This window comes from Athene cunicularia, assembly GCF_003259725.1.
Source record: "Athene cunicularia isolate RWA chromosome 7 unlocalized genomic scaffold, athCun1 chr7_part1, whole genome shotgun sequence".
NCBI lineage: Eukaryota > Metazoa > Chordata > Aves > Strigiformes > Strigidae > Athene > Athene cunicularia.
Window position 1 is genome coordinate 9,973,738 of NW_020799107.1, and position 25,271 is coordinate 9,999,008.

General features: G+C 38.4%; 1 protein-coding gene across 10 annotated transcripts in view; it reads right to left on the reverse strand.

The window, feature by feature from the left end:
- The window catches only part of AGAP1 (ArfGAP with GTPase domain, ankyrin repeat and PH domain 1), a 355,685-nt gene that overhangs the window by 52,022 nt on the left and 278,392 nt on the right, over positions 1 to 25,271 (reverse strand). For 7 of the 10 annotated variants that reach the window (XM_026852139.1, XM_026852142.1, XM_026852143.1 and 4 more), the window contains one exon: positions 3,140 to 3,217. The exons of the other annotated variants lie outside the window; for them this stretch is intronic. In XM_026852139.1, the coding sequence (XP_026707940.1) occupies positions 3,140 to 3,217 (78 nt within the window). The remainder of the gene's footprint in view (positions 1 to 3,139; positions 3,218 to 25,271) is intronic. 10 annotated transcript variants of the gene reach the window in all.

The window sequence follows — 25,271 nt, forward strand, 5'->3', positions numbered from 1 at the left end:
AACTTTTAAACAAAAGGTAAACTACTTCTTATCCAAGGTGCCTCTGATACTTAGTTCACTAGGAGTTAGTGAACATGCAGAAGACAAGCTTTCCATGAGAGCCTGCAACTCTGATGCAGCACTGTTTAACATGTCACATACGTAACCATGAAGAGGGGAAGTATGATTTAATAACTTTACGCATGTTAAACCATAACATGCAGAACACAGCCATTTAATTTTGTAATTACACTCCTTTCCGTTGTGCTGCAAAGTCTGTTGATACAGGAAAAGTAATTGTCTTTTAGTAATACTGCTATGATAGCAGGTACAAGCGACTCCAGCCTATCTTAAAACCAAAGCAGGGTCTGTTTTAAGTGTAACACACTGATACTACGTAATTTTCTACCTAGAGAATCAAAGTATTGCTTAAAGCCTGACCACCTGCAATAAGGAGCAGGTAGGACCTTTTTGTTTGTCAGTGGCTCCCTATGGAAGAAATCCAAAATCTGAAAACTAGGAGTTTTAGCCAAACTCTAAAATTAAATAAAGTAAAATTTCGTGCAATCGTACAAAACTGATGTAGGAACATCAGCAGAGGACATAGATGTACAATGCCCTGCTTCTCTCAGCCCTCAGAAGTTCGAGTCCTTCAACTGTGATCTTACACCCAGTCATCTCTGTGAAAATCCTACCCTCTTCCTCACTCCTCTGTGACCAGGACAGACCCACTAGGAATGCAGTAATTTTGCTACTGAACAGCCAAGTGAGAGGAGCCACATTCAGGGACTCTCAGCTTTGCACAGTGTACAGCAAAAGGTGACCCTCTGTCAGCACAAGCGACCCACCACCCTGAGGACCATCCATATACCTGCTCCTGCCAAGCATCTATGAAACAGTTGCAGCACCTAAGATATAGATTTCTCCAGCTTAATCAGAGATTTTGCTACCTGGAAGCATACAGAAAACCAAAAAAATAGGACCAGCATTAAAAATTATTGGAGAGGCTGTTTTCCAGATCAAGTTTTCAAAAATGCAACTGTACATGACAAATATTTTTGGTCTGTAAAAAGGTTTAAGTGCAATTGAGCAAGCATGCACTGCAGACCAAATCAGATTTGTTTTTCTGGAACTGTCATTTCCTATCACAGTTCTCTATTTTGAAGGCATAATTATCTAAACATGTGGCTTCTAATATTTATAATGCTCATTAACTCGACATTTATATGTCTTGCTATTCCAGCTTTAACACAAAGGTGTTAAAGGTACCAGCTCAAAGATGCAAAGCTATGAAGGACACTGAATGTTCAGTTTTTAGTGGGGAGAATACTTCCAAAAAAAGATACATTTCAGAATTTGATTTTGATGAGGTCTCAAAACTCTTTAGACCACGGCCATCAGGAACATGTTCCCACCTGTTTATCCAAGGTGCCTTTGATACTTAGTTTGATCACTAGGATAAAAGATTCCTCAAACTAGACAGGCCCTAAAAAATTTTAAATGTTTAACTGTAAAATGCAAGAGAATTCTTTGTACTCGTTCCCCCTGTTGCAGTTTAATAACAGGTAGGTATAAAATCACAAGCTTCTCAAGCAGTAGATCTGTAACAACAAACATGCTTACACACTGATTAGAAGAAAAATCTGTCTGGGAGATGAAAACCAGCAAATACATACAAAATTATAAATCATTAAAAAGTATCCAGTTAAGTTTCCTATTAGATTGAAAAAAACACCCTCAAACGTAATACTGCCAGACAATCATCTTCTCTCATTTCATATTTGGCGCTTCATACTTAATAACAAAAGGATCAAAACAGACAGTTTTGCAACTGTTGCTCTGAAAGGTAATAATTTTATTTAGATTGAGAAATAAAACAAAATTATAATTAAAAAAGCTTCCTTAACAAGCTGCAGTAAAATCACACTTTTGTTTCCTATGTACACTTTGTCTGGCAGGGAGAGCAAGGCATCCAACAGCAGTACAGCAGTAATTGTGCAAAAAAAGGACGGTGATATAAATCACCAAAGGTTAATGATCAGGATGTGAACAGAGGGACTTGTTTACAGAAATAGCATGCAATTTAAAATTTACAAGAGATTTAATGCCACTGCTTGGCAATCACTAAAATCAACAGCCCAGAAAACAGTGACATTAAGAAAAATATTACAGTTATAATCATTCCAAAATAAGTCAATTAGTGTTAGGGCATGCGCTTGCGATTACTTGACCCATTTGGTTCGCACTTAAGTGAAGAAAAAAAAATCCCCCTCCCTTATACCGAGACTACTGAGTTGTGACCTATTTTGCATTCCCTATTTCTTACACCATCCTTCTTACATGATGTTGGAGATGGTGGCAGAGTTTTTTTTTTTTTCTCTCCTTGCCTGGCTTCCAAGTAATTCTGACCTTTGACATTTATAATAATAAAAAAAAAAAAGTTTATAATTGTGTTGTTCAAATGAAGGTGGAGGGGGGGAAATATAAAATTCAATGTGCTATTATACAAAAGCCATGACGGCTGTCTTCGGTGGAAAAAAAGCAATGTAAGTCAATTTGTGAACTTTGGCACCAGGTGACCTTTAGAAATACAACAATATACAGAATTTACAAGCAAGAGTAGCACATGCAAATGACCCGGCACTGTCTCGCCTTTGGATTAGAGCTGCAAAGAGCATTATGGAGAAGGCTTGCACAAAACAAATTAAGACTGTTACTTAAATGTCACGGCACACTATTGTATTTGGCTACAGATCATTACACCTGATACTAACACTTTTAAAAACTGTAATAACTTGGGAAATATTACATTGAGTGCTCACACGTAGAAAGGGAAAATATATATATATATAAAAATAAATAAAAGAAGAAAATGGGTTCCTGAAGTAATTTAAACATCACCACGACTAGAGGGAAAGGTCAAAATTTAAGTAAGCTGAAAGGAACATGAATGGCAAAATAAAACGCACAAACAAAAAGATGAAAAGACCAACTGGAATGACTCTGCAAACACGAGATGAAAGCACGCATGCTTTGGGCAAATTTGATTTCCATGCCCACACTGGGTAAGGGAGAGACGCAAGGAGGACGATTTTCAGAAAAGCATTTTAAAAAAGGGGTAAGAGAGGAGGTGTTCATCTAAAACGGGTGGGTTTGTTACCTTCGGTGTTGGTGCTGCTGCTGCTGTATATATTTCGCAGGCTACCAACACGGTTTAGTTTCCAAGCTTTGCGTTTGGCTGCATCCAGAGAGCAGAAGGGGAAGAGAAAAAAAAAGAGAATAAAAATAAAGAAAAAGGAGAAAAAAAAAATGAAAAAGGGGAGAAAAGAAACATCAAAATAGCATGTGAAGTAAAATACAAGCACAAGCCTGTTAATACGTGAAGAGCTACACACAGAAAATGCACACAGGACTATACAGCCTCTCCAATCCACAGACGATACAGAAAGCCTCTTACTGAGAGTGATTTTTTAAGTCTCTACAACATGACACAATTTGACAAGATTAAATGGATCCGCTATCGGAATAGACACAACCAGACCAGTAGAAGTGAAAAAAAAAATGCAGGAAGTATCTATACAGAGGATACATGACTAGACAAAACAGCTACTGTAAAATGTGATTTAATAATTAACAAAACACAGCCAGAGAAGAGCTCTTTTTCCTCCAAAAGCCTGTATTAATCACTTAGTGCCTGTAGTTCACCTTTAAAACACCTTTAAACCACCTTTTTACATCATCACCTTTAAAAGTTTAGGTGATGATGCAATGGCCTTAAATCCTCATTTTAAAAAAAGCATGTTATTTGTAGCACTGAGCTTAGAGGCATTACTTAATTATTTTGACGAGTGTCAAGTAGACATTGATGGAATTGATGTTTGTGGTCCTCCCTTCCTCCCCCAGGCAAATCACTGCGAAATCAGTAAAAAAATATATATTCTTTATATGAGGCAACACCCTTGCTTTATTAGAATTGCCTCAAACTTTGAGATTCTCTGAGCTCCCAGCTGCCATTTTACAATTAGGAGAAAATATTGCTCAAAACCACTCCATTCCCATGCTCATTAGGAGAGAGCACTTTTACACGTTCTTTAAAATCGACATGTTTTGCCTCAAGAGTGAATTCACAGCGTGAGATGCACGTTCAATCAACAGCACGTTTAGCCGAGTTTCATCAGACAGGAACTGTATAAAACATCCGAGCACACCGTAACACTGCTGGCACCTAACAGTGACTGAAATAACAGAGATGTCCCCTCTTCCTCACCCATGGACATCTCTACATCTTGGGGGGCGAACCGTCTATCTGCTAAAAGCAATTATTTCTGTAGGCTTTCCCACCAGTGCATCAGCTTACCTCGTCAAGAAAGAATGATGCAGCACTGCTGGGCACACAACTACTTTGTAAAAACTGTTTTATAGGAGCAGGGAAGAGATCACTGGGGACACTGACAAGTGGAAGAGCATCCAGAACTCCTTCTGAGCCACCTTTTCCAGCCCTCCTGCCCACAGACAGTGGAGAGCTTTAAGTTTGGGTGTGAGACTTCTAAAAAGGACAGCAATGGTTACATTATGATTAACTGCTAAGACGTGTTTGAAAATGGAAAGTCTTCCACCCCCATTCAGCTCAGAGTGTATATAAAGAAACTCACATGGTAAATCTGGAGTAAGACCATTCTCTCCCATACCACACTTGCTCCTCACCCTTTAGGATATGAACATCTCACAACATAGTGAGTACTATAATTTTAAATTCTGAGTATAATTTAAAGTACAATAAATTTAAAATTTTCTTCATATATTTATGAGAGAACTTTTTTGATGTCCCATGAAACTCAGATCAAATGGCTGATTCCACAGAAAAGGAACAGTGACATCAAGTTATTCCAGTCTTTAAAAAAGAGCTTGAGTTTTGGCTAAAGAACTAAGGCTGGAAGAGAAATGCCTAAACACCCTAGACTGTTAAGCTATATACTGTTAATAAAGCCATCTGCAGACTTTAATGCTATATTACTCAAAAGGAGGACTGGATGACTGAGTGACATCCTTTATAATGTATCTTACTGAAGTGAAAATAGATGTTATCTGGAAGGCTAAGTTAGATCTATCTAAAAATGAAAGTTCATCAAGTCTAAAAATAACCTTCATCGGGTACATCCTTCAATATGAAAAAATTCTTCAGTTTTAAGACCTGTTTAACAAGTCCCAGCACCTAGAGAGACACAATTTCCCAGCAGAAAACTTGTTTTTCCTGAAAAACATTTACATATAAATAGGCAAAATCGAGGTTTGGCACCCCTCAGGAAGAGAAGACCGTCTCCAGTACACAAAGACCCTTTCCCAGTCCCTTTTCATTTTTCATACTTTAATGGCATGTTACGAGTATGGCTGTATGATCAGGAAGTGAACTTGCAGCCTGGTTTTCTATTAACCTATTGATGAAACAATCCATTTTAATGTGTTAAGTGTCATGCCTTTTCTTCTCTTTAAATAAATGGACTTTTTCGCAGTGATGTTGAGGTCCTGATACATCAGAGTGTGTCCTTTAGCATCGATTAGGCACCAGCCTGCTTCCTCATGGTGCTCTGCCATCTTTGAGGATTCAATAATATCAGCAGCAGGATTTGGACACTGCCAAGCACAGCCTCAGTGGAGTGACTGATGTGTGTGTGAACACCAGGGCCCATCTTAGTCACCCTACCCTGCCTGCCTTCAATTACATACTGTCTACACATTTTTGTTACCTACCAACAAGGCCTTAATGGGCACTGGAGGTCATTATTTGCCTGGTTTGTCTTTGACCTATATCCCAGGATATTCAGTTGGTCCAGTCTGGCTTCACTTGCTGATTCAGAAGTTAATTCAACAAAAGCTTTTGTTGTCAACTCTGCATACATATATATCTATATATAGAGAGAGTATATATACACTCAAACAAATAAATAAACCCCAATTGGTTTCCAATAAAAAGCTATAAGAAATACTTACTTCATTATTTAACAGCAAACAGAACTCCCTAATTAGAAAGATCTTTAAGGCAGATTGATTTGAAGTATTTTTCTGGAAGCCTGCTTTCTTCAAAAAAGCCACTAGGAAGTGTCTCTAACTAGACACACCAGAAAAACCCAAACACCTCTCTCAAACATCAAATATCTGGAATGAAGTTAACTATTTCCCAGAAGACACTGGGTATTTAATTTAGCTTGTACTGAGGTGGCAACTAGTATCCTGCCTAGTATGTTGTGCTACTACAATCTGAATGACTAATGTATTTTAATAACGTTTCAAGAAAATCTTTTAACAACTTTGACACTCGCCCTGATCTCTGGATTCACTGCTGACAGAAAAACAACACCTCGCAGCAATCAAAGCAGTTCCTCCATCCCAACCAGTGTGTAGACAAGGCATAGCAACACAGTTTCTGCTCTTATCCAAGCTCATTAACTCCAGAAATTTAGATTGCTAAGATTAAACTCCTACCTTCACTGGGCAAATCAATTTGTGCATCCTAACACTCAATCTGGACCAGCACAAGAAGTCATTATCTGTCACCCCATGGCACAGAGCTTGGCTTTTAACAATCCTGCAGAACAACGCCGGATCATTGTAACCTTCGACTTGATGCAAGCCATTGTCCACCCACTCCTACCGGTAGTGACCACTGGAAATCACAATGCACCCAACCACAAAAGCTTTGATTCTCGGAGCCTCAAATGTTTTTTTTTTTTTTTTTTTTTTTTTTGAAGGATAAAGTGATTTATTGAGTTCTTACAAGGAAGCTGGTTGCAAGTGTATCATCTATGATGGGATACATCACTGGTGTGGCACTTATGTACTGGTTATCTTGTTCAGATATACCAGTTAAACCCATCAGATTTATTTGTAAGGAGGAAAGAATGATGCACCTCTATATAACCGTGTCAGATGTTACAACAGGCCATATCTATATTAATTTCTTTAGATCAGAAGGTACTCCTCAGGTAGGACAGAGGTCAGCAATTGTTCAATCCTACCAGAAAAATATTCAGCAGCCAGCTAAAAATCTCTACGTGCTGTAAAAGAACCACACACTATCTAAACAGACATGTCAACTCAGCCCTAGAAAGTCATACACCAACCTGGAGAGTGAATTTTCCCCTCTCAATAAATTAGAAGATTGTTTCCTTCTACCAAAACATCACTTGCAGTGCCTTGCAATGTTGCTATGCGTTTGGAAACAAGTAATTCCTGGGTTTGCATATGCTTGACAAACAAGCAGTTGCTTGTTTAATCAAATTGCCTGGGTTTGTGGTGTGTTGTTTTTTTGGTTTTTTTTTTTTTTAATGTAATCCAAAATTTCATCATAATTTTTATGGCAAATGAATCATGTGAGCAATTGCAAACTTTTGTTGTGGTAAAACTCTGCAGTTCCTGCATCCAAGAGGGAGGACTGGATGAGCCTGTTTCCTTCCCCATCAAAGGGATTATTGTGGGCAGCCTCTCTAGAAGCCCTGCTGTTTCCCTCCTTCCCTCCTTCTACTTTACTTATCCAAGTTGCTCTTGCAACTTTTTTATTTTTAATCCCAGCTTTATGTTTCAGGGATATTTCAAATGTGGTAGCTCAGACTTTTAGAAAGTACCTTGTCACCTCTCCATCTAAACACTAAAAAACCCCATTCAGCTCAGTCAAACAGCGTAAGACAAAACACTTGCTATTGTTCATTCAGGCCTCATCTATGATCATGTATAAGCAAAAAAGAAAAATAAAAGATTTTCCAGGTGTTGTCCATGACCTGCATCTTGCCTCAAGAGTTCCCAGAAGCCCTGGCCAGGACGATGTGTCCTGGTGTCAGAAGTTGAGCTTGGCCTTCAGCACTCAGAGTCTGCACTGAGCTAAGACCCAGGTGATGAAATACTCCAGGCTGAACACATGCTTGAGCCACTCAGAAAAGTATCCTTTTGTGTAATTTCTATCAGCAAATGCAGTTTCTCTGTTTGCACACTCCTTGCATACAGCTGGGAGGTAGACACATCCCTGCAAAGCAGCACGCCAAAACATGTACAGCTACTCAGCACTTCACAAGGGCTGATAAATATTTTTCAATGGATGTGCTTGCTATAAAATAGGGCTATTGTCCTCACAAACGTTAACTCAACCTTGCAGAGTCTCAAAATGGGTTAGGTTCTGCTTTCAGGAACCATAAATTCCTTTTTACCTCCTCATTCTGCTGTGTCTGCCAGCAGTGCCAGAGAAATGCCCTGCCATAGAAGGGTGCCGAGGTGCACCCACCTCATGCAATATGGGCACCAGAGAACAGCCTGTAGAGAGGGCGATTTCCAAGACCATTAGGCAAAAGTGAATAATGACAAACAATGCAAAGGAGCATTGCAGCTCACCAAGCAATGTCCTGGGCATCTAGCTACCAAAATATTGCTAATGGGAGAACATCTTCAGGAGTGGATATTGATTTGGTAAATTCATCTTTCCAGAAAATTAGCGCTGAGCTCTTCTGGAGTTAAGGTAAGCAAGGCTCCTGCTGTTTTTTGTTCCACACAAACTTTTCTTGCTTGCCTATTTTTAAAATATATTACTCCCACCAATCTGTCCTTCTGTTTCACCAATGTCGTGAGAACAATATGGCTTCCAGATCTACATCTTGGACCTTTAAAAACCCATACAAAACTGGAAAAGTCAGAAGTGTTTACTACTGCGGCTTTCCTACGAAAACCCTGAGCAAACTGCTTAAATCAAACATGACTTAGGATGCCTGTGGTTTGATCTGAAGGAATGCTACAGATTGGCCACTGCAAATGGAGAGAGGATCTGTGGCTGTAGAGCACATAAAGCATGAAGGGGGTCATGAAGGTCCCTGCCATGACTCTGTAGGCACTGACTAGACTCACTGTGCTTGACCAGAGGCAATTCTACTCTGTTAAATATTTCAGTTTTCCAGGTCTTTATTTGCAATTTTTCAGTTGGAAGGCCCACACTGAAGTGGAAGCTATACAGGTTATTTAATGGCTGTACATGTCTTTGAACATCCAACCATCACTGAGAGAGTGCACTAAAAATGGAATCCAAATAGAAGACACTTAAATCTAGTGGGAGATGATTACATGTTAAGTCTCTGTTCATTACAATAAAATGGTGGCAACAGCTCGCTGTTTCAGCTGATGCTCTGTGAGGACATCCAGCTGTATCTGGAGACACCAGCAAGCCTCCATTTGCTGATGCTTTTGAGTACTCTGCTTTGTGAGGTGAACTATACTCATTTAACCCACGTGCTCTATGTAAAATAAGGTTGTTTGTATGTTTTAAATGTGTACATCTTAAAGCGAGAATAGGTATGTCAGTATATGAAGGAGAAAACTAGGCTTCAGTATAGCCTTTGTTAAGATATGGGGTAACTGGGAATCAATTAAACTTAATCACTCCCAATTACCACATATCTTTGTATTTGTTCAGGCAATAACTTTACATCTGTGACCAACCCCTTGCAGACAAAATTTCTATGTTTGCTTTCTTTAATAGGGATGCTATTTATTCTGGGTTAATGAATCTACTTTTCCTGTCTAGTTTTGATGTTAGGTTTTGTAGTAAATATGTTTACCACCACTCCGATCACATACTATTATTCCTAAAAGCAATAGATGTTTGTAGAAAGCACACTTATGCATGTGTGATCTGAGGATACATCTGTTTGATACCTGGGAAGTTCTCTAAGGATGTTTAAGATACTATACTGAACAAAACATCAGATTAACCCCTTTCAACTTGCTCAAATTCAGCTCTTCATACACTTTGATAAGCAGAAATATAATTTTATTCTTAGCTTATTATCTACAGTCTCACCCTAAAAATCTTCATCCACTGCTCTACTGAGAAACTACAGATGTGTTAATGTCACCTCTGGTCTCCATGTGACAGAGTTCTTTGTTGATTAGATAAATAGTGCTCAGATAGCTGATTAAAAAATGATGTAGCCGTTAGGTTGTGTGTCCAAGCCTTGTCAGCCATGTTGGATGTTAAAGTGTGCATGAATTACATCCCTGGAGTGTGCTGAACAGTGCTGATTAAATGAGGCACGCCACAGCCCTCAGCATCAATTATCAGAAATAATAGGATCTTTTCACCTACGCTGGAGGAAGGGAGCTGGGGATGGAGTCGGCATGCCACTTGCTTCTCAGAACATCTCATCATCATCTGCACAAAATAAATAATGCTGTCCATTCACCTAAGGACGTTTGTTTATTCTTATTGTGCAACAATTAAAGGCCAAGAAGATATATGAGGAAAAACCTGCTCCCATAGCATACACCAGGGGAACATTTTTCATATAATACCTGTGTAACATCTATCTAGAAAAACAGGGGTATACAAGATCTGGATGAGAGGCAAACTTGAGCATCAGAGGGATATTTAAGGACAAACACTCTGGGACCATCTAGCTGCCATCCCACTGGGGAAAGGATTCTGCCCGTCAGCCCCTGTCCTGCTCTTTTTCAATTCCTTCTGCATCATGTGTGGTTTCATCAGGGGCTATAAAATGGCTGATTGGGGATTTTTCTTTCAATGTGATTTGTTCAACAGGACTATGCTCTTCTGTAAGAGGCTTGAAACGATTTCATTAAGATGCAACCCAGGAGATTCTTACACCACGTAAACTTGTTTCTGCAACTGTGAAGGGGCTTCACACTATCTGTTTTACCCTAGGTAGAAGCAGCAATAACAAAAATGCTTCAAAAAAAAGGGTAAAAAAAAGAGCGTCAACCAAAAAACCCCTACCAAACATATCTATGACATTTAGAAAGTAAAATAATCTGGGATACATTTATGTTAAAATAAAATTAAAAAAAACCCAAAACCAAAAAAACCCAACAATGAAGTGCAAAGGTCTCAAATTGGTACACTCCTCCTCTATAATTCCTAACAAATATATACAGCATATCTATTAAACCAGATTTCCAAAGTAAAACATCATTAAATGCTTGAATGTGACTCTAAAGTTTCCAAACATTTATGTTTAGTGCATTGGTATTAATAAATCATATACCCCAACAAACCAAAAAAAATGAGCCAAAATACGAAAGATGTAATGGCTGCTAGCTATTCCATATGGTAACAGCACCTAATATGTCCTTTCTGGACACCAGAATAATCAGAAAACCAAGCTGCTGGGCATCAAAGGAAGTTACTAAAAATGCTGAGTTACAAAAGTTATTCAGCGCAAACACAAATAAAACGGTATGCCTGATACCAAAAAAACCCTCCAAAACTGAAATCCCTTCCAGTGCTCTATTTTAAACCCACAAAATACTCTAAAAGTAATACTTCAAATCACATTAATAGTTAATTACGTTTGGCTTAGATTCAGCTTTGAACATTTCATATGAGGGAAAAAACTGAAAACACATTCATACTTCTACTTGTGACAGGGAAAAAAGTTATTTTAATTAAACATTTCTAAAAAATGTTTTAAATTTTTTTTTCCCCATGAAAGATTTCTCCATTGAAACTTTTGCAGTAGGTAAAGAACCCACTAAACTATTTCAGTGCATTTCCAATACACTATAAATATACAAGATTCAAATCGACAAAAGTAAATGCTAATTGGAAACATTTTTCTCAGTTTTTCATTATCTGAAGCAGAAAATTATGGGTTTTTTATACACACACAAAAATCCTTTTCAACCACCTAGAAAAATTGTCTTTTAATAAAAGCTTTAAATTATACTATCATATTTCAAAGGCAACGAACAGTTAAAGCAGCTAATCAAAGGTATAATTATTTAATGACTACTACTCATGCTATCTAACAGGGCTGTAATTGCTTGGCTGTGATCACTAGACCACCAGCTTCAATACTGGAAAACAAGTACTTTGCTTGTAGCATTTGATCGACCAATTTCTAAGGTTAGTTTCTCCAATTGGGTTGACTTCACAAGGCTAGCTGAGTTATTACGGAATTAGAGAATCAGTTTGTCACCCTGCCTCCACTTTTTTGTACGCATTTCTACTAGAAAAAAAAACTGCAGAGGAAACGAAAATATTTCTTTGACAAAATGCGATTTGTCGAAATCATCATTGATTTTTTTCACTTTTAATGCCACATCACAGCTTTCTGTAAATCCCATCTTACCCCACTCTACTAAATCAAATGTAAAAAAAACCAAAACACCACCAACCATGCTAATGTGCCTACTGAAAATTATATTTGTATCTTAAGTGCATTTTAATATTTATTATCCATGTTAATCTACTCCAGACAGGTCGAACAATGTGTAAGCAGACCTTCTGACTCTGTTCCACTGTTTGTATAATGCCTTTTACAATTGAAATATAAGAAAAATAACCTTGCATCATCACATAATAATTACTAGAGCTATCCAGAAGCTAAGCAAGTGCACAGTGCATGTTGGCTTATTTTTGGTTTAGTAACAAAACACTTATGGAAACGCAGCTTGTGTCATTTTATCTTAGCATCAAATGCTAAATAGGAATTACTGCTATTATACTTCTTCCGTGGTACTAAATTTTGTTGTGTGCTACACAATTAAATTTGATACAAGATACTGAGCCCTCTGGAATTTCAAAGATATATGAGTTCCTATCCAATTATCTAGTCAACATCTTGATTTCAAGATCAGTCTCACGCTTGTAATTAGTACCATTGGAGCTCAAGTGACACCACCACCCAGGATGCCACTCTCAAACCCAGACACAGTGAGGAAGCCACCCTTCTCAGCTCTGCACCTTGCAGCCAAATACAACTTCAGAATGAAAAGAGACACCAACTGAGACTTGTTCACACCTGGCCAGAATTACATTTGTGACAACAAACCCTGTCTGATGTGACATCAGAAGTGCTTGGCTTTTAAGATCCTTATTGGCAAGGCTACCATTATATAATGTAAAATGCACCATCACTAAAAAAAACAAAAACCCAACCCAGTGTATTTTGAAGAAGAGTAGGAAAAAGCATTGCATGGGATGGCTGAAGAGGAAATGGAGGATGGGAGAAGCATCTGGGACACAAAGGAGAGGAAGATTAGAGGAGCAAGAGTGGACATATGGGGGGCGAGTGTTATCCACCATCAGCCTATCTTTTTTCTGCTGTTTAGACACAGTATTGACTCAGTGAAAAGAGAAAACGCTTCCTTGCTTATCCCACAGAGAACCACTACTTTTATAGCATGATGGATTTATTCCCGTTTCGGACCATCAGTTTCATCTATGGGTAGGGAGATGACAATCTTGCCCGTTATAGGCTGATAAACAAGGAGCATTTAAATCCATTAACCAAAGACGCATTGTTCTGTACCCTTCTCCCTCTGAACAAAAAGCAGCCACATTTTGTTGGTAGTACAAGCAATTACTGTCAAGAAAACAGTTACAAAACAACAGAAAGAGCTGTTTCTGCTCAAAGGAGTTATATTCTCACTGCTCACTTTTAAAAGATCTACTCAGTGCAGGCATCTTGAAATTTCCCAAGTATCTGGCCATTGCTTTTTCATGAAATTTCTTTTCCAATGTTTATTAGGTGTCAGAGTGGAAATACCGCAAGCTAAAAATAAAATATACTACAATAAAGTAGTATTGTTGGGCTGAATTAAAGCCCAAATGAGTATGTTTGTTTTCTCATGTGGTAGAAATTACATTAACTTGTTTGAAGATAAAAAATATTTATGTATGAAGTAGGATGGGAAGGTGCTCTCTGCATGATCAATGTGCTTCACAGCAATTTCTGTCACGGTATCTTACAAGAAACAAAACAAAGCTGAGCCAGTATGCAGACAGCAAGGAACAGCAATATTTATGCAATTCTTACAGCTCTCATTTCCTTGAGATTTTTTGTAGATATAGATGATGAAGAGTTAGTTTTCTCCAAAGACCTGGGTATACTGCTTATCTTGGATTTATTTTGTTCAGCATTTAATAAAATTACCTTAAAATGATAAATGAGACTTCCCACTACTGTCATTGTTATCCAAGGAGGCATATATGTTGTCTACAGAGGTCTTTTAAGATAGCACACCCACTACTGTCATTGTTATCAAAGGAGGCATATATGTTGTCTACAGAGGTCTTTTAAGATAGCACAAAGATACGTGAGACATTAAGAGTCATGTTGTTAGTCCCAGCTTTTACTTATACTGAAGTTTCAAATAATTATAAAATTGACTAGAAATCAGAATTTCCATTACTACCATCTCCCATTTTTCTCACATGTTTAATTCATACCATCCACACTACTGTAAAAGGTAAACTCACACTATGCAAATAAAAACTTGAACAAAAAGGACAGCTGCCTTAAGATTTCACAGTTGCCTCTTCTGAAAAAGCAGTTGTCCATATCAGCTCCTAAGGATCATTAGATAGCAAAACTGTAAAGCATAGTCAAGACAACTTCACTAGAGGATCCAAACCTTACTCAACAACTCAAGCCAGTTCCAAGTCATGCGAAAGAAACACCTTGTGCTGCACCATTTTAGAAAACGCTATCCATAAGGCATCTTAGAAACGGGCTCATCTGAAGTGTTTCCATCCTTTGCAAAAATCACCCCATGATCCAGGCTCATTAGCAGTTTGCCCTCCAGCACAGTAAGCAGTGACAGGCAAGCCTAAGGAGCATGCACACACAAGCCTCTTTTGTTTGTTCTTGGGGAATCATGTCCATATGTGAGCAGACACAGCACTATGTTCCACTGGAGATATATATATATATATCATGAATTCTTCATTAATTTTCATCACTTGTAAAAATATGCAGCAGCTAATCTGCCAGTATTAAGTATTTAATAGTTTGGCATGTTACTCTGCTTGTGATGCAACTTCCTATGTTAGTACAGGGATTCCTCACTGGAGAAATTCCAGGTGGAGAGATTTATTGTGTCAAGGTCTTTTTCCTACAAACTACTAAGCCATCTGTAATGATTATTTCTCTATAAACCTCAACGTTCATGCTAAAACAGGAAGGTCATCATCTCCCCTTTTGCCTGAGCTTCTACATCAGCCTGCACCAACAGAGAAGACGACTTCCAGTTCCTTCCCTTAGCTTCATCAGAAAACACAGAGCTGCAGATGTTGGGTCCCACACTGCAAGGACGACAACCTGAGGCACAGAGGGTTCACTGGAGCTGTGAATTAGATAGCAGCTCCTATCTAGCAGCACACCCACAACACCTGCATTTAAGTGTACTATCAGTAAATCTATTAATTTGCATTTTAGGACTCCCCAAAGACTGCAAAAGTGAACAGCTAGCTCAAAGGAGGCAATGAGACAAAGCAGCATAGACCTTTCACAAGTAGTTTACAGACTAGCCAACTTCCCAAACTCACTGCCCAACTAAGGGTTACTACAATGACCTATAATGGAGCCTGAAGGTCTCTGTCTCTTTGGGCAGGTAGTCTTAACCCAAGTCTCTTCCTACAGAGGCAATAAGTTTTAAGATTCTACCATTTTAAACTTCTGGTGGGAATAGAAAAATTCTTTCCAAAGGCAGATTCAACGTTCTGTCTCTTCTCCATAGATTGCATCTGGTTTCAAAGGGCTTCATATACAAGAAGCTACCATTACCTATGATTGTATTGGATGAGGCTTCTCAGGTTTACTAAAAGTTGTTCATTTACACCTAACCAGTGTAAACTGTAAAAACCATAAATCAAAGATATTCTTGATCTGCTATTACCCAACATCTGCCCAGGCACTGTTTTGAACAAATCCAAGATCAGGGTTAACCTCCGAGTGTCTGTGGCTGCTCTTATATGAAGGTTATAATTCCTGTAATTTGATTTTTTACAAAAGCTGCAGTTGCAGAAAATCCCTGGGGAGATGCTGTGATTAGCTTTAGAAAGAAAGTGTTGGAAAAAGGAGGATGCAATTTTATTTTTGCATATTTTAAATACTGCGCATTTTGTCAGGGCATACACAAACACCACATGGCTGTGTGATAAAGCAAAACCAGGAGGCTCAACAAATTAAGAAACTCACACCTAAGTTGCGCTGCCTTTCATCTTTCAGTAAAACACTGAGTAACAACTGCATTTTGCCTGGAAAGATAAATACTAAATCTTGCATTTACATCAGATGCTAGTGTCAAAGGCTTTCTTACTAGCCAAAGCTCTGAGTTGTTAACTACTAAATGGCTAAATGACAATGGCTGTTACTAATCGCTTATTGAATAATGAAAGTGACACAACTGATAAAAGGTTTCAATCCTGGAAAAAAATGATTTATAGTATTTCACTCTACTGGCACTGTTATTTGTATGACAAATGGTTGGACAGACACCAGTTAATCTCTGCACACCTCCAACTCTGATGTGGCAGCTTCTGCCGGAGCATCCAAATAATCAAGAACCGCTAACAATACAGCCACGCTGTCGCGAGGGGCTGAATGCTGGTATTTTATCAAGGCTGATCCCCAAATCAATTTACGCAATGGTTCTTTTTTTTTTTTTTTTTTTTTTTTTTTTTGGTGGGGGGAGGGAGAGCGTGGTGGGAAAGAGGAGGAGTATCATAAAAATGGGAAGATGCAGCTTGCAGATAGGTAGATCGGCCATGCTCCTCTAGCACAGAAATGAAATCATCAATACAACTAAGGCATTAATGATTTCAGAAAGCTCAGTATAGTTTATAGATTTTTCTTGATGGCAAAATCGGAACTGCAGCATCATACAGAGCTGTCAAGACTGTTAGGCTGTAGCGTAATATCACACTGCCTGCTGTGTACTGCAAATCTCATTTTCCCCTCAGATGGGAGAGACGGATGTGGCTGCTTTTGAGGCAGTATGAGACAGGATTCTCCCCCCCTCCCTGCCTTGAGAAATGAATGAAGCTTTATATTTATAAGCAGTCCATCAACAGTAGCTTTATCTCATTGGTTATATCAGTATCATCCTACTTCCTGCAGAAGTCAAACCTATTTTATCAAGCCAGTCTTTCAAAAGCAGGAAACCTCTGAGAGCTGGTTTTCCTGGAGTTTGCATTCTCTTGTGTTATTTTTCAACTTTGCACCCAAAATTTGTTATTTTTCTTATAAAAAATAATCATACTGACTTCCATGTGATGAAGAAAACCAGCCTAAGTAAAGAAAAAACACATATAGTGAGATAATAAAATTCTAATTTTGCCAATGGAACAAATGATGGACCGAATTATTTTTATATTCACGTGATGCAGTCAGACTGGTATGTACATCACTATAGTTCAGCACCTTGCAAATGATTAACTAAAACACCAACACAATCCCATTAAGTTTAAAATCAGCTTCACATATAGCAGTAGTACTAAGATAACTTCATCGTCTCCTTTTGCTGTTAAAAAAGTTAAATTTAAAATAAACAGCCTATTACAATCCAACTCAACCACAATAAAAAAAAAAAAGCTTTTATATGAATGCCAAAGGGTCAGGCAGTCTCATCATGTTTAAAGGTTACACAATACTTCAAGTGCCCATGTAGATTACAGCCTACACAGACAAGTTTTCACTCCATTCTCCCCATCCGCACATATAGGCCTTAACATAGTGCAGCCCTTTGCAAAATTTGCCTTTGTAGGAGGCCAGTGGTAATGTACTTTGATCACCTGTGCTCAAGACATGAAAGAACATTTTAACAAACAGAAGCTAAGGTTCACATGAGGCAGACACCAGGATGGTGAATCAGTAAGAGTGGATGCTGTGATGGGTCTTCAAAGTGAAGAGTGGCAGCTCATCGTTGATGTGATACAGTAGAGGAGGCCTTTGGGAAGGACACCAAGCAAAGCGTGACATGGGAAAAGTGACGTGCCGAGGGAGCGACTGTTGTAGCAGCATCTGGATACAGCTGAATGGGTACCACATTCATCAAGGCCAGGAAAAAAGATGCTGCAGTGACTGAGATATGAGACGGCGAAAGAATTCCGAGTCAAAAGATGAAGCCTGGATCACATACTTCAGCAATACTCGAAGAGCTAAAGATGGCATTTTTCTAGGTCACAGTGACACGGAAAGGACACAGCATTGCAGGGTTTAAGGTAGTTTGTCAGTGACACGAGGAGATGTGCACCCAGTGGTGAGTTCAGCTACAGAATACAAAGCCCCACACAGATGAATCTGGGTCGGCCAACAGAAAGACAAAAGCTCAGTCTGTGTGCGTGTCCCCTGACAAAGCAGAAGTAGCAAGAAGAATTTTCTTCAGAAGGCCTAAAAGATCCCTGGAGAGGTAAAAATCTTACAGGCTGCACTCCCGCTAACAGGAGAAATAAGGACTGAGCATGAAGACGACTAACATAATGGGAAGCAAGATAAAAATCACCCACAACACCAAACAGCATGTGGTTGAAAACAAAACCCAAGTCAACTCTTCCCTGTGCTTGGATGATGGATACCCATTTATAACTATTTCTTGTGATCTACTGGTTAGCTATTTCAATTTAAATTACATTGATTCTTTTTCTAGTGCTTGTACAACTTTCTTATTTTAAGTTCACATTATCAGGTGGGACTAACTTAATATATTTGCTCTTGAAAGATATTTGCGGTAATGTAGCATTAAAAATCACTCAGCTTCTCAGCTTTTTATCACTTGACAATCTCCTGTAAGATATTTAGACAACTCTGTTACTTACTCTGCCGATGGAAATTATCTTCTGATCAAATCACATATCAGCCTTCCCATTATTTTGCACAGGATCAATATGAGGTTAAAAAATACATAGATTCTTCAAGAACCCTTCCATCTTTTCAGCTCCAAGCATATTTTTCTTCCAGTTGTCTGAAACATTCCCACTGCTACAAGATCCTTATATGACAGTTGATTAGAAAGCTCCAAGTCAACTTTGTAGTACTCCTGACCACAGCTAATCTGGTTGTGCAGATATAAACAATAATAATGAAATAAATACATAAATACATAAACAAACACACACTGTAGATGTTTAGTTGTTGCATAACTGTTTTGAAGCACAAATTTACGGTAAGGTGAATTCTTATTTTTTCCACTGATAGAAAGTTTCTTGCTTTTTCCTTTTTGAAATCATGATTCATTATTATAGTCTTGTATCAAGCATTAGATTCCTATCATGGCTAGAATTTATTTGTTGCTGATGAATTTAAGAAATTCCTCTTTCATCAAGCTTACAGACTTCGCATTCTACAGACGATCCATTCTTTCTAATATCTTTAATTTCCTTTATCAACAATTTACATTTCTTATCTACTGATCCGTATTCATTATCATCACCTTCACTATCCTTCCCATTAACACTTCCTTAAATTGTTTCCTCCAGTTCCACTTTTAATCATAATGCTTTTTAAAATACAAGCATCCTTTTCAATGGAGAATTGTAGGTCTCTTGCACTTAATCTTTCTTAAACATTTTCAGATAATTCACATCATTATGTTTAACCTCTCCCCCCACACAAATTCTCTCACCATTGTTCATGGTTATAGAAAGTAAGCCTGTTAAAAGCTTTGAGTTTGTGTACATACATATATATGTATTAGCGAAGAGAACTACACTGTGTTTGTTCACGGCGGAGGAATTAGGCTCATCTTGTACAATCTCAACTTCGAGCACATGACTCATTGCCCAGGTGGAGTGAGACTAATGACATTTAATTATTTACTCTGCATCTCCTAGGCATTGTAAGGTATTAGCATGACCATGCTGTATTCTTCTAACCCATTAATCAGCCCTCTAAAAGAAAGCAGAGGCTTTCACCCTTCCACGTGGAGTTAACATGCAGATAGCTGCAGTAATTGATGGCACAGAAAAACCATGAAATGTAATAGTAGGAGATTACTGTCAAAACACTATGCAAATATAATAAAGGCTGATAGACTAGCAGATTCTTTTTCTTATTGGGCCTAGCTGCATGTGCACACAAGTTAAAGACTGCTTGCTTGGTGGGCAACACCAAATGGGTTTGGTAAAGAAACTTGGCATGAAAAACCAAGTAAAAGAAAAGTGCTGTTGAAGGTAATACAGAGCCTGCTGATGGGAAAATCAGAGCTACCAATCACAGACTGGTTTGCTGGATTCCTTCCAGAATGATAAAACACACTTTCTCCAGGTAAGCCATAACATCACCAAGAGGATACAAAATCCTTAAAAATGCTGTAAGCAATACAATCAGCTTTTCCTGCTTGAAATGGGAATACACTTCATGTACTGAAATATCATGAGTAATTGATTTAAGCTCACAGGTTAGTATTACTGGCAAACGACAGAACCTCAGCCTATTGACAGATCTAGAATAAACCTGGCTGGAAAGCAGTTTCAACCAAAAAGTGGAGGGGAAATAATGAAACCTGTCCCCACAGACATACAGCTGAGATATAAACAGGGATTTAAAAGGAAATTTTCCTAGTAAATCTCTTGGCCTTTCCACAGTTCTCATTTCACCCTAGTTCATTCCTCCCACCCCTTGCAAAAGTGGCTAGACTTCTGACTTGTATTACCATTACGGAGGCCACATGGTGTTTGGCAGTACCTTTTACTTGCAGATAAAAACCACCATCTCCTCTTTCCCCAAAGCTTTTTAAGAGAAGAAAAAAAAAAAAAGGGGGGGGGGGGGGAATAAAAAAATAATCATTTTGCATTTGTCAATCAAAATCTCAGGCTTCAGCATACTATGTTGGTTGATGTGTTAGGTCAGACCTACAATGCTCTGAAAAATGAGTACCTGGCAGGGACTAAGAGATAGGAGATGACAATTCCTAGATGCTGAACGTGGCATTGCCCTTGAAATGACAAAACCCCTCTGTACCTCGCAGGGTCTCCGCGACCTACTTCACTCTGGAAGGATAACTGGAATGAACAAGAATTCTCTCCTCCTAATGCACCGCAGAGTTAAGTTTCTTGTATATTCAACATCCTCCTACAAGCAGGACCAAAGCACAGAACAATTTTCACAAGCAGAGCCTCAAAGAGACCAACGAGCTGGCTCCTGCGTTGCTCAGAAGATCATTTTGGATTTTATTCCAGCTCTGTTCGGGCTCTGGGGGACAGTTTATGTCAATCTTTTCTTCTTTTTTCAAAAGTATTGTAAGTTAAACTTTGGGCCTAACAACCTTGACAGCGTCCCTTTACATTTTTTAGACGAGCCATTGAGTAGCATTATGACAAATTATGGGACCTGATGATATGTAACAAGAACATCTCCTCCAGTCAAAGGCTGTGGAGGAAATAAAAAGCCTGAAAGAAATATTTCTGGCAAAAAAAGAAACTTTTTCCTCTTCATTAGTATAAGGAATTGCAGATGGTGAAGTACTTCAATTAACCATGAAGTAGGGTTTTCCTTGTACGATGACTGTATTCACTTAAGACAGCATGTAGAAGACACAAACTCTTCTTTTGCTTGTGGAGCTATACAGACAAAATGTGAGAACCTTTGAAAAATCATCTTATTTAGAAGCAAAGTTGCCTTTACGTAGTATTTTCTGTACTTCTTTGCTATCACTCTGCATTACAGAAATAATCTGTCAATGTTTCTGTCGGAGTCAACATGCCTCTGCATTTATCAGCTGAAAGCAACAGTCTGCTGGGTGTGATGCCAACTAGCTGGTGAAGAAGCTGCTGTGATATTTTGCAGGCAGAGAAGCAGCAGTTTATTACTAATAGATTATTTACAAATATTTTGTAAGTGTCATCAGCTATTCACCCGGAAACAGCTTTTTAATAACATTCATGAAGTAAAGAAAAATAGATGAACTATACTGGTATTTTTATTACTAAAGGAAGCAGATAATTATCTATATAGTTAAGAAAAAAGCAAAACCCTACTTCCAATCGCCTCCTCACCTATTTTTTCATGTCACAATAGCTCCGAACATATCTTGAACTCTTTAGTTGGTAATAAACCAGAGTACTGCACCTAAAACCTTTGGTATGTCACATTTTGCAAAAGCAGATCCTGATGCAGACCTGCTCTTAGGAGGTTCAGCCACAGCTCACAATCATGGGTCTAGAAAACAGCAGAAGTCAGTAATTATGAAGGTAATTCTTACCCAAACCTCAGTCATCTTCAGAGTAAAAACACCATCTCCCATAACAGTTCTAATGTTGTTTAAGATGCGTGCGTAAACAATACAATTTTAAAGGTAAATGTCTGCTCTGCTAGTCCACTGTTAGACACAGTTTCATGTTATTTTTGTTAAGATCACAATGTAAGTCAAAGCTGGAGTCTTCTCTTTCATAGTGGAAAACCTCTCCATCATTCTTACATTCCACTCCTCCATGGGGCACTAATAGTCTGTGACTGAAGTTCACCTTCTCACTTCACTTCAAGCATCAAAAACTTATCTACAAGCAATGGTGACCTTATTATTAATATGAGTTTTGCCTAGGCAAACTGAAATCTAACTGTATACAGAGAGTCTGAGAGATAAAGAATATAGTTGACAAATCACTATAAATTAATCGATTTTTGCATAATCACCATGGATCCTCACACCAGATTGTTTAAGTAATCTGGCAAGTATTAACTTACATTTTACCTTATTATTAAATACATTAAGCGCATATTAATCTATAATTTATTACAATTAGGTTTGTTCTAATTTACTTAAACAACAAGGCCTCTCAAATATTCGATGAAACTCACATATGTTGCCTGGCAAGTGGGGATTTTTTGAAAAGAATTCTTCAGGAATTCTTGGTGATATTTTAAAGATCTTGATTGTGGACTATCTACCATTTGTAAGAGCTTAGTTTTAGGATGAAAATGTACACATGTGTTATTTGTACTATTTCAGATGAATTTCTCATTTGAGGCTCCTACTACTGAAATATTTTGTATTTGAACATAGTTGAACTCTCACAGTATAATTTCTAAGAAGTATATTCCCTTCAAAATATTGCCTTCAATCTCTATAATTACCTCTACTATTTTATATATGGTTCTACAGATGCCTATTTAATAAGTCAGTATGCAATTAACTATATAGCCTGCTGTGAAGCCCCAAGAGCACAGCTAAACAAGGAACGGGAGAAAATGTAAGCATTTTTGGTCTGAGCCACATTACAGAAGGAACTCTCCAGTAAACCGTTCTTGCAAAGAAGTCTGAAAGAATAGGGATGGGGTCAAAGAGAAAATGGTAGTGAAAACAGAAGTGATGGAAATGGCCAAAAGAGCAAAATTTAATCATTTTTCCTGCAGTATGCTGAGATTCAGAATCACAGAATGGTTTGGGGGTTGGAAGGCACCTTCAAAGACCATAGCCCAGGTTGCTCAAAGCCCCGTCCAGCCTGGCCTTGAACCCTTCCAGGGAGGGGGCAGCCACAGCTTCTCTGGGCAACCTGTGCCAGGGCCTCACCACACTCACAGTAAAATTTTTTCCTTGTATCCAATCTAAATCTGCCCTCTGTCAGTTTAAAACTGTTGTCCCTTTTTCTGTCACTACAGGCTCTGGCAAAATGTCTTTCTCTATTTTTCTCAGAAGACCCCTTTATATATGTTCATTTACAGGGAAGAGGAATATTAAATGAGCACAAGGAAAATTAAACTTCTGCAGACATCATTCTGGTCCAAATAGTGGATGGTACACCTACACTGCACAAAGTTTGAACTGATAAAACATGTTTAGTACCTGCATAGAGGAGAAAGCTGAGGTTATTGCTACAGAGATCTCCCAGGATGGCATTTCACTATGGGCAGACAGTAATGCACCCTTGAGCCATAGGCCACAGGCCATATCCCTTATGCGACTGGATTACATCACACGTGATGCTGAAATGTCAACTCCACATGCAGAATATTTCCCCTTGACATACTGAGGTCAATAACTTGCAGCTGAGGCTGGAATATGAAAATCAGTGTGTAAAATTTTCCAGCCCATCTTACAGGTAATGACAGCTGTGTAAAATCATATTACAACTACCCACCCACATTTCTCTGCAAGTGCAGATGACACATGGCAAGAATGCACTGTGAGCCCAAGGTAATGAGTCACTGGAAATGGAGAATATGCTTGATAACACTGTATTCAAAATACTTTTTTTTAATAATTTGAAAGTCAGTGTATTCCTTAACCAAACAAGGTCCAAATAAAGAGTACCAAGAAAAAAACAAACCAGATAGCACTCAATTAACACTACTGGCTGTGAGGCATCTACAGAGACTGCAAAAATATTTTTAAAAGCCAGTAACAAGCAGAAAGATGTGTACTAATCACTGGGTAAGTATTACATGATTTCCTTCACTATATTCATCTTTCTAAGCTCAGACTGCTGAGACATTTGTGTGATAAACAGCATGTCTCACCAGAAAATCTGAACTGTTCTTTTTTTTAAAAAAGTTATTTATACCTGACCATTCACAGCCCACTGACTGGCAGCCATCCAACCAAAAAGTAATTATGTGTACAACAATGATGATATTAAGCTCAATATAATAGGATTGCTTCCAATTTTAAGGTTACGTAAATCATGAACTGTACTTTTATGTATAAATATGTTGGTTAAAGCATTTAAGTTGTCTGGAAACGGGCTAGATCACTTTGGTGCTTTGTTTACCACTACAATGTATTACCTTGGCTGAAAAGCAGTGCCATTTATGATAATCACAAACCAGTCACCATCACTAACAATTTTCAAGTGATGATTTAAAAACTAAAATATCCTTTTTTCTTCCCCCTTGAAATACTAGCTTGCATGACAATTGCACACTGTGCACACAGTCACTGAAGTCCCAAAAGGAGGAGTTTGGGAAAGGAGAAATAAAAGGGAGCTGAAACAGTCTTCAAGGGAGTTGCCAATTCCTTGTCAAATGAAGCAGTCAGAAATACTCCAGCCTAGCTTTGTAATCCATCACCACAAACTGCAGCACTTCCTCCCCAGATTAGAAAGACAGATTCAAAGCACTGGGGAAGGAGGCGCAAAGGAAGTCAAAGTCAAGTCAATGCCATATCAGTTTGAAAACCCCAATGAAGAAGATGCATGTGTGGCAGTAGAAGCTGATAAATGCCAAATAACCATTTCTTGGAAACTGAAGCCTACCAGGTGAGAACAATATCCTATCAAACATTATTTTTTATTTCCCACATTTCAGCATCCCATTCAAATGGGAAATTTGCAATGGTATATCTGAGCCTCACAGGAGTTGTCGTACTGCATACATGCTGTTAACTATGTTATGAGATGCTTGCAAACTATCTTCTGTTACTAAGGAATCTGTTCCATCCCCGTCTCCTCCCAGCCCTTAGATAAATAATCCTTCAGGGAAAGCATGGGTAGAGTTGATAGCAGGCTCCAACAACTCTGTACACCACTTAAAGTCAACAGAGCCAAAGGTGTAGAATTTCTCCCCCTTAAAAGTTTACCTTTCTAA